Below are 13,256 nucleotides of genomic sequence, written 5' to 3'. Positions count from 1 at the left end.
GATGACCACTTCACAGATGAAGATGAAGAGGCTCGGCAGGGTCAGATCAGTTGCCGAGGGCCACCTGGGGCCCCAGGAGATGGAGGACTGTGGCTCCTTCTGTTCTCTACACCCCCATTCCCTGCTCTCAGCTGTTGCTGCTGGGCCAGGGCGTCTGAGCCCAAGTGTGTGGGGGGCCAGGTGACCGGGAAGCCCCCCACACCCGTAAGTGGGCACAGCCAGCTTCCAGCTGCGGCAGCCTCGGGGGCGAGGGCCTTTCAAAACCGATTTGAAGGTGGTAGGCTGTCCAAGTGCCACGCAGACCCTCGGCCTCCCCCAGGCGGACGGGAGAGCCCCTCACCTCCCCTCCGCTCCCCTCCTCTCCCCACTGCCCCGGCCTGGCTGCCAGCAGACCCTGGGGAGCCAGGCCAGCTTCAGACGTGCAGAAACCGCTAATGGGCCGTGGCGGCTTGACGAGTCCCCCGGGAGAGTTTGGAGGGAAACAGAACACGCCGGGAGTATTGATCACCGGCCGGGCGGGAGAGGCCCCACAGACCGCACTTTGAATCCCAGCCTGGCCGCCACCCCAGCCGGCCCTCCCTGTCTTCCCAAGGAGCCTCAGTTTCCCCCTCTGCCAAACGGGGCTAATGACAGTGCACAAAACCCCCAGGGCCGTGGCGAGGCCGGACGATGCATTTGAGCCCTGAGCACAGCGGCTGGCACAGTGGGGGCCTTCAGTAAATCAGGATGGTTGTCGCTGTTGCTGTCGGGGGGCTGGCCAGCCACGCAGATACTCAGCGGGGGTGAAGGGAGAGGGCCACTGTCCTGCAAGGTCACATGGCAGTCTGGGTTTGGACCTCAGCCGTGCCACTTACTCACTGTGTAACCTCCATGCCTCAGTTTCCTCCTCTGGAACGTGGGCTGGTGGGAGCAGAGCAGAGCAGTAAAGGGAACGGCATGGAGCCAGGCGGCCTGGGACGGTCACAGGCTAGACCCCTTACTCGCAGATTCTCTTGGGGGTGTTCCTAACCCCTCTGTGCCTCCTTCCCCTCGCCTCTGAAATGGGAGTAACAGCCCAGCTCGCAGCACTGTTGTCAGGATTAAACGAGTGACATGAGCCCAGTCACGGAAGTGAGTTCTCTGAGTGTGAACGACTGTTGTGACCGTTACTTCTGGGTTGGGTGAGGATTCACTGAAGTCCTTCCCTGGGGCCCGGCATCCAGTGGGCGCTCAATTCATGCTCAACCCACTGCCCAGTCTGCAGTCACAGGCCTCAGCCTGCAGTGGCACTCCCCCCACCTGACAGGATGTCCCATGACTGCCTCCCACGGCCCCCCCTTCCTGTCAGGGTCTGGGTGCCCCCAAACTGAGGTCACTTCCCTCCAGGAAGCCACCCCCAGAGGGAGGGGCTCCCTGCTGGCCCTTTGGCTAGCCCGGCCCAGGGAGGAACCCTTTGGAGGCTGAGGGACAGGCAGGGGGGCTCAGGGCCCTCCCCTCTCTCTACGGAGTCAGCTTCTTCTTAAGGCCAAAAGCTGAGGACTGACACCTCCACACACCCCACCTTCAGGCAGGGGGGGGTCATCAGGTCAGGATCACATTTCTCAGGGCAGAAACCTCTTACAGCAAAACAACTGAGGGCAAAGCTGAGGTAGTGAGTTCCCCGTCACTGGAGGTATCCTAGGCTGGGCTCCCGCTTGGCTGAGTTGAACCCCTTAGAACCAGTCAAACCTGGCCTTTCCTTTACTCTGTGAATGGAGCAGCATTCCCAGCCCTTCCAAGATGTCACCTCTCTGGCCTCAGTTGCCTCAACTGTAAAACGGGAATAATTCTGCTCCCTCCCTGGAAGGAATCATGTGAGGATAAAATGAGTTAGTGCACAGAAAGTGCTGAGCAGACCTCTGACACACAGTGAGTGCTCAATAAACCTTTGCTCTGTGGTCATTGCCATAGCTACTGTCTGTCCCCATTGTCCCTCCTCTCTGTTCCCATCTCTTTGCCTCACTCTTTTTTCTGTTGTTTTTTGTTCTGTGTGTCTCTCCTCTCGTTCTGTCTCGGCCCCAGCATTTCCCATCTGGATCCTGACCCCACCCTGGCAGTCTCCCTGTGCCTCTCTCTCCCCCCGGCCCCCGTGTCTCCATCTCTCTCGTCTCTGCCCCAGGCATGAACTGGTCACTGGCTGCAGTGTGTGGCAGCCCCCACACCCGGTCTCGGGGGCCCAGCTCCTGCAATCCTCCCGCTGACATTTGGCCAGGGCCCCTTTCCCCTCAGTTCAGCTGGAACAAGATTGGAATTTTTCAGCCAGACATTCCTAAGAAACTAAGGGGGGGTTGGGGGACGGACAACAAAAGGAGATGCACGAAAACCAGCTCAGAAGTGGGACGTGCCTGCCACAGGTTTCCAGCTGCTGTAGGGACCCAGACCCTCGTGGCCGGTGCAGCTGGGTGCCCGTGAGGCCGAGAGGGGAGCAGTCTGCTCAGGGACACCTGGTGGCGTGGGGCTTAAAGAAAGACCGGCCATGCCCCCAGGCCACCAGTCTGAGACCCATCCCATCTCCCAGGCTGAAGAACCTCCAGCCCCATCTTGGACCCATTGTTCTGGCCAAAAATCTAGGCCAAGGCCACGGAGGGGAGGGCAAGGCGCATTTCTGCGGCTGCTCTCTTGGAAATCTTGAGATCGCAGCCCAGGCAGGTCACCAGGGAACCAGAGGCCCCCTCAGCCTGGTCCATGGCCAGCGGGAGCGGGAGAGGCAGACCGATGGGTGGGCGGCAGGGGGGATGCTGCGGGGGGCCCAGCAGGGAGGACGGCAGCTGCCCTTGTTACTCCGGCTCTCGGGGCTCCCATCTCGCCTGAAAAGGACTCCAGGGACGCCACTTTTAATAACCACCAGTGAACAGGCAGGGAAATCGATGCCTGTAAATAGAGCCCCGGAGAGAGGGACGCCTAAGCTGACCTGGCCCAGAAAACTCCCAGAGTCCTCAGGTGCAGAGCTGGCCAGGGCTGACCTTTGGAACCCTGGCCTCACCCCATCCCCGGGGCCCCATGTGGCCCTTGGCTCCTGCTCCTGTCTCCAGTCCCTCTCCATCGAGACCAACCTTTCCTCTTTCCCGAGTCCTCTGAGCCCTGAGCTGTGCCAAGTAGGTTACCCGTTTTAGCTGCAGACACCTCCTTTGTGCCAGGCCTTGTGCCCGCTGCTGGGAACACAGACGTGGATCCGACCTGGTCCTTGTCCTCCAGAAAGGCCTCAACCAGTGAGGGAGATTAAGAACAAAAACGAATAATTTAATGACAGGGCAAGGATAGACATGCAACAAAAAGCTGCATGTGCCAGCTGTAGCAACAGAACGGAAAAGCCCTTCCTGGAGGAGGCGGGCAGGTGGAGGGTTTTGTTGGATGAATAGGAGTTTGCCAAGTGAACAAGGGCTGCTAGAGAGTGAATGTGGGTAACGTGTGCAATAACAACAACCGTCTTAGCTACCACTCCCTGAGCATTTGCTATAACTGAGGGCTCTGCTCAGCACCTGTGACGTGCATTATCGTACCTTGTCCCACAGCACTTCTTTGGGGTATGTATTAATACCCTCATTTGACAGAGGAGGACCCTGAGGCTGTATGTGGAGCCCCCTCCACCACTTCACCCTGCATCTCCCACCCCCGGCCCTGCCCTGCCCAACTCAGACTTGGCACCCGAGGGGGCTGAATGTGGCAGCTCCCCTCCCAGCCCTCCCACCAGGGTTACACCTTCCAGGAGCACAGTGCCCTAACCCCACGCGGAGGCTGATGGCGGCGCTTCAGACCTGAAGATCACCTATCAGGAGCCCTCACTGGGCAGATGGGGAAACTGAGGCCCTGAGAGGCGGAGGCGGCACTCGGGAGCAGAGCGGGGACAGGATCCAGGATTTTCCCTTTAACAACCCCCTCTCGAGCCAGCCCTGGAAGAACACCGTAGTCAGGGAAAAATCAATGCGCACACACTCAATTAAAAGGACAGAGCAGGCATCCAAGGGGGCCGCCCCAGAGGCCCTGGAGACGTTTCCAGATGATTGGCTGGGACATGATAGGAGCCCAGGGACCCCACCCCAGCCCCGCCTCCCTCGTGTCCACAGCTACCGCTCTGAGCCTCGACTCCCCCGGCTTTCAGCCCCCGGCTTTCAGCTCAGGGCAGTTGATGGGGCAGGGGTGATCCAGGACCCTTGGGAATCTATCAGAGGAGAGAGCAGAAGACAAGCTCTGTCAGCCCTGGGTAGGGACCCAAGTTGGGGACAGTCAGATGGAGTCTGTGGTCGGGAGACAGCAGCCTGAGCCAGGTGGGGAGGAGGGGATGGATCCTCGGGCGGGAGCACGGTGGGGCCCCGCCCAGCCCTGAGGGATGCCACTTAACACTGCGGACCCCCTCCCCGTAGGGACAGCATCCTGCGTGCACCAGGCACTGTGGTGGGCGCTGGGGATCCTGCACAGAGCAAAGAAAGTATGAGGGTGGGGCCTGGCCCCGTGACCAAGTGATTAAGTTCGTGGCTCTGCTTCGTCAGCCCAGGGTTTCGCTGGTTCGAATCCTGGGCACAGACACGGCACCGCTCATCAAGCCATGCTAGGCGGCGTCCCACATGCCACACTAGAAGGACCCACAACTAAAATATACAACCATGTACTGGGGTGATTTGGGGAGAAAAAGCAGAAAGGAAAAAAAAAAAGCATGAGGGTTAATAGGTCGTATCAGGTAGTGCAGACTGCCAGGAAGAAAATAAGGCAGGGGGAGAGAACGGGGAAGGGAGGGCGGCCGTGTTAGAAGGGTGGTCTGGGAAGGTCTTTCCAAAGAGGTGACATTTGAATGAAGACCTGAAAGAAAGCGGGGTGGAAACTCTGAGAACATCTGGCAGTGGCTAGGTCATATTCCACATGGGGGGAACAGCAAATGCAAAGCCCCTGAGGCTGGATAGTGCTTGGGATGTCTGAGGAGCAGCAGGCAGGCCTGGGTGGCTGGAGTGGAGTGAGCGAGGGGGGCTTCGTAGACAGCATGGGGTTTTGGCAGGGCATGGCCAGGATTTTGGCTTTTACTCCAAGTGAGCAGGGAGCCATGGGAGAATTGGGGGCAGGAGAAGGATGTAATCTGACTTGTGTTGAACAAGATCCCCCTGGCTGCCATGTGGGGAACAGACTAGAGAGGGCAAGGGCAGAAGCAGAGACCTGTCGTGAGTCTACTGCAATGGTCCGGGCAGGAGGGATACCGTGGTTTGGACCAGGTGGAATCAGTGCAGTGGGGAGATGTGGGATGGATCTGAAGGTAGAGGTGACTGGATTTACCGATAGACTGGAGCTGGGGTAAGAGGTAAGAAGTCAGGGATGAATCTGAGGTTTGGGGGGTTTGGGGCCGAGCAGCTGAAAGGCTGGAGCTGCCAGTAACTGTGACGAGGAAGCCTTCAGGAGGATCAGGTCTGGGGTGGGGGGAGATCAGAGCCTCCACTAGCTGGATACACAAGTCTGGCTCTCAGGGGAGAGGAGGAGGCTGGAAATGACGGATTTTGGAATCATCAGAGACGAGACAGTATTTGTCTTGATGGGTCCTTTGAACCACCTCACGAGGAAGGTCCACTCATGCTCATTTTAGAGATGAGAAAACTGAGGCTCAGAGACATTGAGTCACCTGACCGTGGTCACAGAGCTGCAAAGTCAAGCAATCAGGACTTGAATGAGGTCTGTGCGCCTCCCAGCGCGGATGCCCCACCCAGCCCCTGTGCTCTGTGGCTGGTGTCGCTGAATCTTCCTGGCAGCCCTGGCGGCGGCGGGGGGGTGGGGGTGGGGTCACCGATTAGCATCACCCTCATTTTCAAGATGGGGCCCCCGAGACCTGGGGAGGCTGAAGGGACTTGCCCACAGTTGAGGAGCCGTCAAGGGTGCAGCCTTCCTGTAGATGTGCCTAGTGAACCCAGCGAGGGCATCCCCCCTACTCACCCCAGGCCCAGAGCAGACTAAAGGCTCTGAGAAGTCCTGCAGCCCGGACCTTGGGTTGTCTCTGCTTAACCCAGTGTCCCACAGATCCCTGCTCCCGGGAGCTTAGGGGAACACGGAGCAGGGCTGGGGAGCCGAACCCCAGTGCTCTCATCTTTAAAATGGGGGCATGAGGACGCCCCCCCCCCCCCGGCTGGGGTTACCGTGTGTTGTGTTCATTTTGAGTGAACACTCAGTGTGCAGCCTTCAAAGAGCAGACAGCACGTTCGTCAAAGGAAGGAACGAAAACACAAACACGAGTGAGAAACAGATAAATGAGCGGAGGAAGGAATGGACCAGAGCAGGGAGAAACCAAAGCCACGGAGGAAGGAAAGAGTAACTCAACCCCACAGGGATCAGCGTCTGAATGAGTGAATTCAATAGATATCTATTGAGCTCCTACTGTGTGCAGGCGCTGGGGATGCAGCAGCGAATAAAACTCCCTGCCTTGTGGGGGAGGAGACAGACAGAAAACAAGACAAATAGGTAGAATATCGAGAACAGGACGGGGGGGGGGGGGTGTTAATGGGATGGTTGTAAATGAGGGACTGACTGACTGCATGATGGCACAGAGAGAGCCCAGGAGGGGGCAGAGACGCAGGTCTGAACCACAAGCACCCAGATGACCGCAGGCCTGGGCAATGCACTGATGAGTTTGGGGATGAGCAAATGAACCTGGGCTTGAATTAGTAAACTGGTGAATGGCTTGATGAACGAGTGATGAGATGAGTAAACTAAGGAAGGAGTGAAGGACCGTGTGCCCCCCAGTGTCTGCGTGGTGTGGCCCTTGCTGGTCCCTGCCCCCTCCCCCCACGCGCTGGCTCTGCTCTGGTGTTGACCCTGGAGAGGTGGGGGGAGCTTGCCTACCCTGCCCCCCCATGCCTTGCTGACTGCTTCTCCATGCCACCCCCATGACACCCCGCTTTGTGGACCCTCCACCCTCGCCCCTGCTGCCTCTCACCCCAACCCATGCGTGCTGGCCCTGCTGCTCGCCCCGCGTCCCCCTCAACCTCGCCCCGCCAGCCCTGCCCCTCGAGCCTGTGCCGACCCCGCTCCTCCCCTCCCCCCCCCCCCCCCCCCCGCCTCGGGCGCTGACCCCCAGCTGTACTGACCCCCTCCTCCTTGTGAGCACAGGCACCATGCGGCCCGTGCGGCGCAACTTCTACGACCCGTCGTCGGCGCCGGGCAAGGGCATCGTGTGGGAGTGGGAGAACGACGGCGGCGCGTGGACGGCCTACGACATGGACATCTGCATCACCATCCAGAACGCCTACGAGAAGCAGCACCCGTGGCTCGACCTCTCGTCGCTGGGCTTCTGCTACCTCATCTACTTCAACAGCATGTCGCAGATGAACCGCCAGACGCGCCGGCGCCGCCGCCTGCGCCGCCGCCTGGACCTCGCCTACCCGCTCACCGTCGGCTCCATCCCCAAGTCGCAGTCGTGGCCCGTGGGCGCCAGCTCGGGCCAGCCCTGCTCGTGCCAGCAGTGCCTGCTGGTCAACAGCACGCGCGCCGCCTCCAATGCCATCCTGGCCTCGCAGCGCCGCAAGGCGCCCCCCGCGCCCCCGCCGCCGCCACCACCGCCACCGCCCGGAGGGCCACCCGGCGCGCTCGCCGTGCGCCCCAGCGCCACCTTCGCCGGCGCCGCGCTCTGGGCCGCGCCCGCCGCCGGCCCCGCCGAGCCCGCGCAGCCCCCCGGGGCGCCCCCGCGGAGCCCGAGCGCCCCCGGCGGCGCGCCCACCCCGGGGCAGAACAATCTCAACCGGCCCGGGCCCCAGCGCGCCACCAGCGTGAGCGCACGCGCCTCCATCCCGCCGGGGTAAGACGGGCCCCGGGCGCAGGGGTGGCTGCCCACCGGGGCTGGGAGCAAAGAAGAGCGATAGTAATAACAGTCATAAGCAATGTCTAGGATCTGTTAAGTCCTCGCTCTGCGCCAAGCGTCAACGTGTTCCCACTTGTTTATCTGCATGCATAAGGACCCATCATCATCCCCAGTTTATAGATGAGAAAGGTGGTCCGGGAGGGTTAAGTTCCCTAAGATCGCACAATTCACAAGCGAGGGGGCCATGGCAACAGTAATGGTGGCTATTCCACGTTTACCGCTGGTTAAGCTGTATCTGCAACCCCTCCTTTATTACCCCACACGGTTCTATCCTGCGCGCACTGCAGACCAAGTGGCTGAGGCTGGGGGAGGCGCCCTGCTCTCAGGGTCACCCGGGGGCAGGCAGGGATTGGAAGGCGGGCCTGTGGGATGCTGTGCTGTGCTGTCTTCCGACCTCGCTTGCCCCAGTCCACGCGCATCTCACCTGGAGGCCCGGGCGGGCACTAGCTGCTCGTCGAAAGTGTTTCCCCTATGGGCCGCGCTGAACTGTCACCGTTACTTTGGGCTGATACTCTGGTTTTCAGGCCGGGCCCCAGGGACTCCTGGGGTGACCTGGGAGAGTGGCAGGAGGGGTGATGGACAAGAAGTCAGCACACGAGAGCCAGCCTCTGCTCTCGTTTTAACCGGACCAGCCTTTTTGGGGGAGTCTCTTATGAAGTGGCCTTCCCAGCGGGATTTCACGAGCAGGGGAACCCCCGTCACAACAGTTGTGGAAATCCCTGGGTTAGGCATGCCGGGCCCCCAGATAGGGCCCCAGCAAGCCTGTCTGCAGAGGACCAGACCCTGAGGAGTGGGAATGAGAGGGAAGAGCAGAGACCTTGACCTTGGGAGAGACTAGAAGGGACAAGACAGTTATGGTGCAGGTCATGTGCCCAGGAGGAGGGGTGGGCACTAAAAGCCTGCTCTGCTTGTGTCACTGTGGCATGGCCCAGGGCATGGACCATGGTGACCTGAGACCAACAAAAGTCCGATCTGGATACGACCTTTGAGGTCACCACATCCAGGCCTCCTCTTTCACCAAGGGAAACTGAGGCCTGGGGAAGGGAGGGGACCCTGACGTGGGCTGCCCTATCTACCTTCTGTCCCTTTGAGAGTCTGACTGCTTGGGTTCAGATTCCCCTCTTGGCCGCTCCTGAGCTGTGAGATGGGCCCCTCCCCTTCGTTAAGCCTCAGTTTCGTCACCTGTGAAATGGGAGCAGGACTCTGCATTGTCACGCAGCGTCTCCACACACCATAGTTCAGTAGTGGCGGTTGGGACCACTTCCGGTATCCAGGAGGAGGTTGGGATGGGAGTTAGGAGCGCTGACGTGTCGTGGGAAGGACTCCAGCAGCTGCCACCCTGCCTGCCTCGCCCTGCCCTCCCCTCCAGGTCATTCCTCTGGGCAGGCCCAGGGCCCACAGAGAGCAGACCTGAGGAGGCCGGGGGTGGTTGCAGGAGGGGCTGGCCTGTCCGGGGGTGACAGGCTGGCTGTTCATCATGGCTCCTGTGGGTGGCCACCTGGCACTGGCGCACTTATGGAAAGGGAGGGCTGGAGCACCCCAGGACGAGATGAGGAGTGGGCCAGCTGGAGTGGGGACGGGGGGCAGCGGGGAGAACCAGGAAGTTTCTGGGGACCTCTGCAGCAGGAATTCAAGAGCCTCCTCTCTCGGGCTGTGTGGTAACTCCCTGGTGGCTTATGAAATCAGAACGTTGTAACCAGAATTTTCTTGGAATGGAGCGGCTAGAATAGCCTAGAAAATGCTGGTCTGTATCGTACATCGTAACGTCAGAATCGTCCCGTGAAAGCTCTGCTTCCTCTCTGCGTGTGTTGGATGGGTTGTCAGGTGAGATGAATTTCTCAGTCACTGATGAAATTTGTGAAAGCTGCAGTTTTAGAGCAGACTGGGAATTACTCAGCTTTTATTGCTCAGTATTAATTCTCCAGATATGTGCTGTGGGTGTGTGTTCACAGAGCCCGGCGAGACAGACGGGGTCCAGACTGGTGGGGAGACAGACGTGTCGCAAGTAAAGGAGTAAATGAACACAAGCACCCGAGAGAGGGAGGTGCCGGGGAGGGAGCGAGACAGGGTGGTCGTCAGAGGGCGTGGGGTGGTCAGGGAAGGCCTCTGAGGAGGCAGCCTGATCTGAGCAAGGCCGTTCCCGGCAGAGGGAACAGCATCTTCAAATGGGGCTTGAAGTGGGGCTTGAAGAGCATGCATGTTCTGGGAGGGGTTAGAGGTGGAAGGAGGTGCTGGCCAGAAGGGGAAGGGCCCCCCAGGCAGGGCACTGCGGGGGCAAAGGGTGGAGGTGGGAGTGCATCCAGCAGGTTCTGGAGACCACGCAGGGGTGGGAGTTCCCTGCTGGAACAGTCGGGGCTGAGATTTTTCCCAGATCGGGGTCCAGAGCCAGAGCTTGGAGCCTTGGGGGAGTCTGGCTTGGTGCTCCAGCAGTAGGGGAGCTATAGAGTGTGTTTGAGCTCAACAGGGCTGCGCTCAACGCAGCTTGCTCCCGGGGTGCTGGTCCTTAAACGTGGCCTCCTCTGACCTGCAAGCACTCCGTTCTCCCCAGCCGTGTGCCCCCACCCGGTTTATGTCTCTGCCCCTCCCCCTCCCTCCGGGAGCTGCTGCTGACCCTCTCTGAGTCCAGACTTCCACCTGGAAAGTGGGGTAGGGGACTGGCAAGGGCTCCCTCATCCCTCCCCGGCCACGTGGACCCTGCCCAGCCTCACCTCTGCCCCTCTAACTGACCCTCCCGGGCCAGACAAGCTTGGGTCGAGGCCCCAGCCCCCATCTCCAGGGAACCCCAGATGAAAATACCCCTGGCTCGGAGCGGGAGGTGGGCACGGGGCCGGCGGGTCTGCTGCTGGGTGAGGGGAGAGGAGGAAGGAGGGAGGGGGTGGCAGACCCGGTTCCTCCAGGCTGAAGCTTCCCGTTGCCAAGGCAACCGAAGCCAGGAGTAGCCTATGAGGGGAAAGCGATGGGGTCTCTGGGGAGCCAGGTAGCCAGGCCCACCCCGCCCAGGTCCCCAACACCTCGGAGCCCTCACGGCCCTTCCCCCAGCCTCTCTGCCTGTGTTTCCAGTGTCCAGACTTCCGCTTTATAAGGACACCAGTCGTGCTGGTTAGGGCGCGCCCTCCGACCTCTTTTGAATCACCTCTGCAAAGACCCTGAGGACGGGGGATAGGACTGCGCATATGGGTCCTGGGGGCCCAGTTCAACCCACAACGGTGTCTCTCCGAGTCTCCTTTGCAGCTCCCTGAGTCTCAGTCTCTCTTGCAGTCTCTGGCTGTCTGTGTATCTCTTTCTCCTTCTCTCCTGCCTTTTCTTCTCCTCCCAGCAGCTGTCTCTCCCTGCCCCTGCACCCTTCTCTCCACCTCCCTCTCTGCAAGACCAAAGAGACCCAGAGTCCTGTCCTGCCTCGGCCCTTTCCCAGTCGGGTGACCGTGGGCGCATAGCTGTGCCTCAGTTTCCCCCTCTGCCAGACAGCTAAACCCCCCACCACTCACGCCGAGCTGCTGGGCACGCAGATGCATTTGAAGTCGCCCATGGGATCAGCTCGATCTAAAGAGGAGTGACCTCTACTTTCTCATCTCCCATCCTCATCTCAGCCCTGGGTGTGAACAGGACAGAGGCCCAGAGAGGGGCACTGACTTGCTCAGGGCCACACAGCCAGCCTGGCCACAGTGTCCCCTGGCCGGGTTTTTTTCCGCTGGCCCCTGTGGCGGGGCGGGGAGCCAGCTGGCAGCCCAGGCCTGGGGGACACGCAGGGGTGGGAGGATCCACCCTGTCTCCTGAGAGGGCAGCATCCAGCACTTTGGAACACAGCTGTGGGGCCGAGGAGCCAGACTCAGAGTTTCCACCCCACGTGGTGGAGGGGCGCAGGAGGGCGCAGCTGCAGGCCTGTTTCCGTTTTCCGAGCGCTCGCCGAGTCCCAGGCTCCATTGCACGGCTTCTGCGTGCGTCACTTCTCTTAATTCCCGCGGAAACCTGAGCTGGCAGGTCGTGTTCTCCCCATTTCTCATATGAGGAAACTGAGGCTCCGACAGGCTGGCCTTGCTCCGGGTCACACAATTAGGACTCTGATTCAAAAACCCCCATTGGCCAGGGTATTGGGGTGCCCCACCCTACTGTCTGCCCACTCCAAGATTCGGTGTCAGGGAACCCCGGGGAGCAGATGGGCCTGCAGGGGCTGCATTTGCTCCCAGCTTCGGCGTCTCTTCTCCCTGTGTGACCCCAGCTGAGCTCATTGCCCTCTCTGGTCCTCAGTTTTGGTACCTGTGAAGCGGGGCTGGCAACACAGGCCACTATCCAGCAGGAGGCTGATGTCAGAGTGTTGCATCTTTACGTGTGCCCCGTTCACACCCGCCCCCAACCCCCGGCCGTGGGAAAGGGTGCTGCTCCGTCCATCCCTGTCCAGCTTGTCCAGCGTCGCTGACCCACTCGGGGCCGTGGATGCCGTTTGAGTCGTCCCACCTCCGGTTCTTCATGGGCCTGAGCACCTCCTGGTTACCGGCCACCAGCACATCCTTCTTTCGCCATGTACTTGTTTATTTCTCTTGCGTCTCCTTCTCTCAGGCTGCTTCTTGCTTCCTGATCGATTTGCGACGCTCCTTCTGCATTAAGAATATTGACCCCTCATCTGGCAGCTTCCCAAGTTCCTTGTTCCTTTTTACCTCTTTATAGCCCACGTTCATCTGTTTTTTAATTAATTAATCCATATATATTGAGTGACTGCTGTGTGCCAGGCACTGTTTGGGGCCCTGGGGGCACAGCCATGAACCAGACAGACACTCCCTGCCCTCCTGGAGGTCACATCCTAGTGACAGACAAACAAGAATCAAAATGAATAAATTCTAGAATGTGGTAGAAATTAATAACAGCTATAGAAGAAAAATAAAGAACAGAAGGGGGTAGGGAGTGAGAGGGATGGAATTTTAAATGAAGAGGCCTCCTTGAGAAGGTAACACTTGAGCAAAGACTGAAGCAGGTTAAGAAGCAAGCCACGCAGAGAACGGGGAGGAGAGCCGTCCAGACAGAGGAAACAGCTTGTGCAAAGGCCCTGAGGCAGGAGCAGGCCTGGTCTGTTTGAGGCCACTGTGGCTGGGGAGGCTGCAGGGGAACAGTAGGAGAGGGGGTCAGAGATGAAATGGGGCCAGTCCTGTCAGGCCCTGAAGGCTGTGGGGGGGAGGGGGGGACTTCGGCTTTGACTCAGCGTGCCATGGGAGCCGGCGGTTGTGAGCCAGGGAGAGACTGGCGTGGCTTTGTTGTGACAGGTTCACTCTGGATACTGAGAACAGACTGCAGGGGGTGCTGACGCAGGAGGCAGGAGCCGGGGAAGGTGGGCTTTGATGTAGTGGGTGTGTTTGGGTATTTTTCTTCTTCTTTTTTTTTATTTCTAGCAGTGATTTTACGTTTTTACTTAAAAGCATCCACA

At 59.7% G+C, this 13,256-nt stretch overlaps 1 protein-coding gene across 1 annotated transcript in view; it reads left to right on the top strand.

Moving 5' to 3' along the window:
* DTX1 (deltex E3 ubiquitin ligase 1) overlaps positions 1 to 13,256 on the top strand; it is a 34,774-nt gene that overhangs the window by 10,335 nt on the left and 11,183 nt on the right. The window contains exon 2 of the mRNA XM_070628832.1: positions 7,096 to 7,780. Within this exon, the coding sequence (XP_070484933.1) occupies positions 7,096 to 7,780 (685 nt within the window). The remainder of the gene's footprint in view (positions 1 to 7,095; positions 7,781 to 13,256) is intronic.

Source organism: Equus przewalskii, chromosome 7 (assembly GCF_037783145.1).
Source record: "Equus przewalskii isolate Varuska chromosome 7, EquPr2, whole genome shotgun sequence".
Classification (NCBI taxonomy): Eukaryota; Metazoa; Chordata; class Mammalia; order Perissodactyla; family Equidae; genus Equus; species Equus przewalskii.
This window is presented reverse-complemented; position numbering and strand designations above follow the sequence as displayed.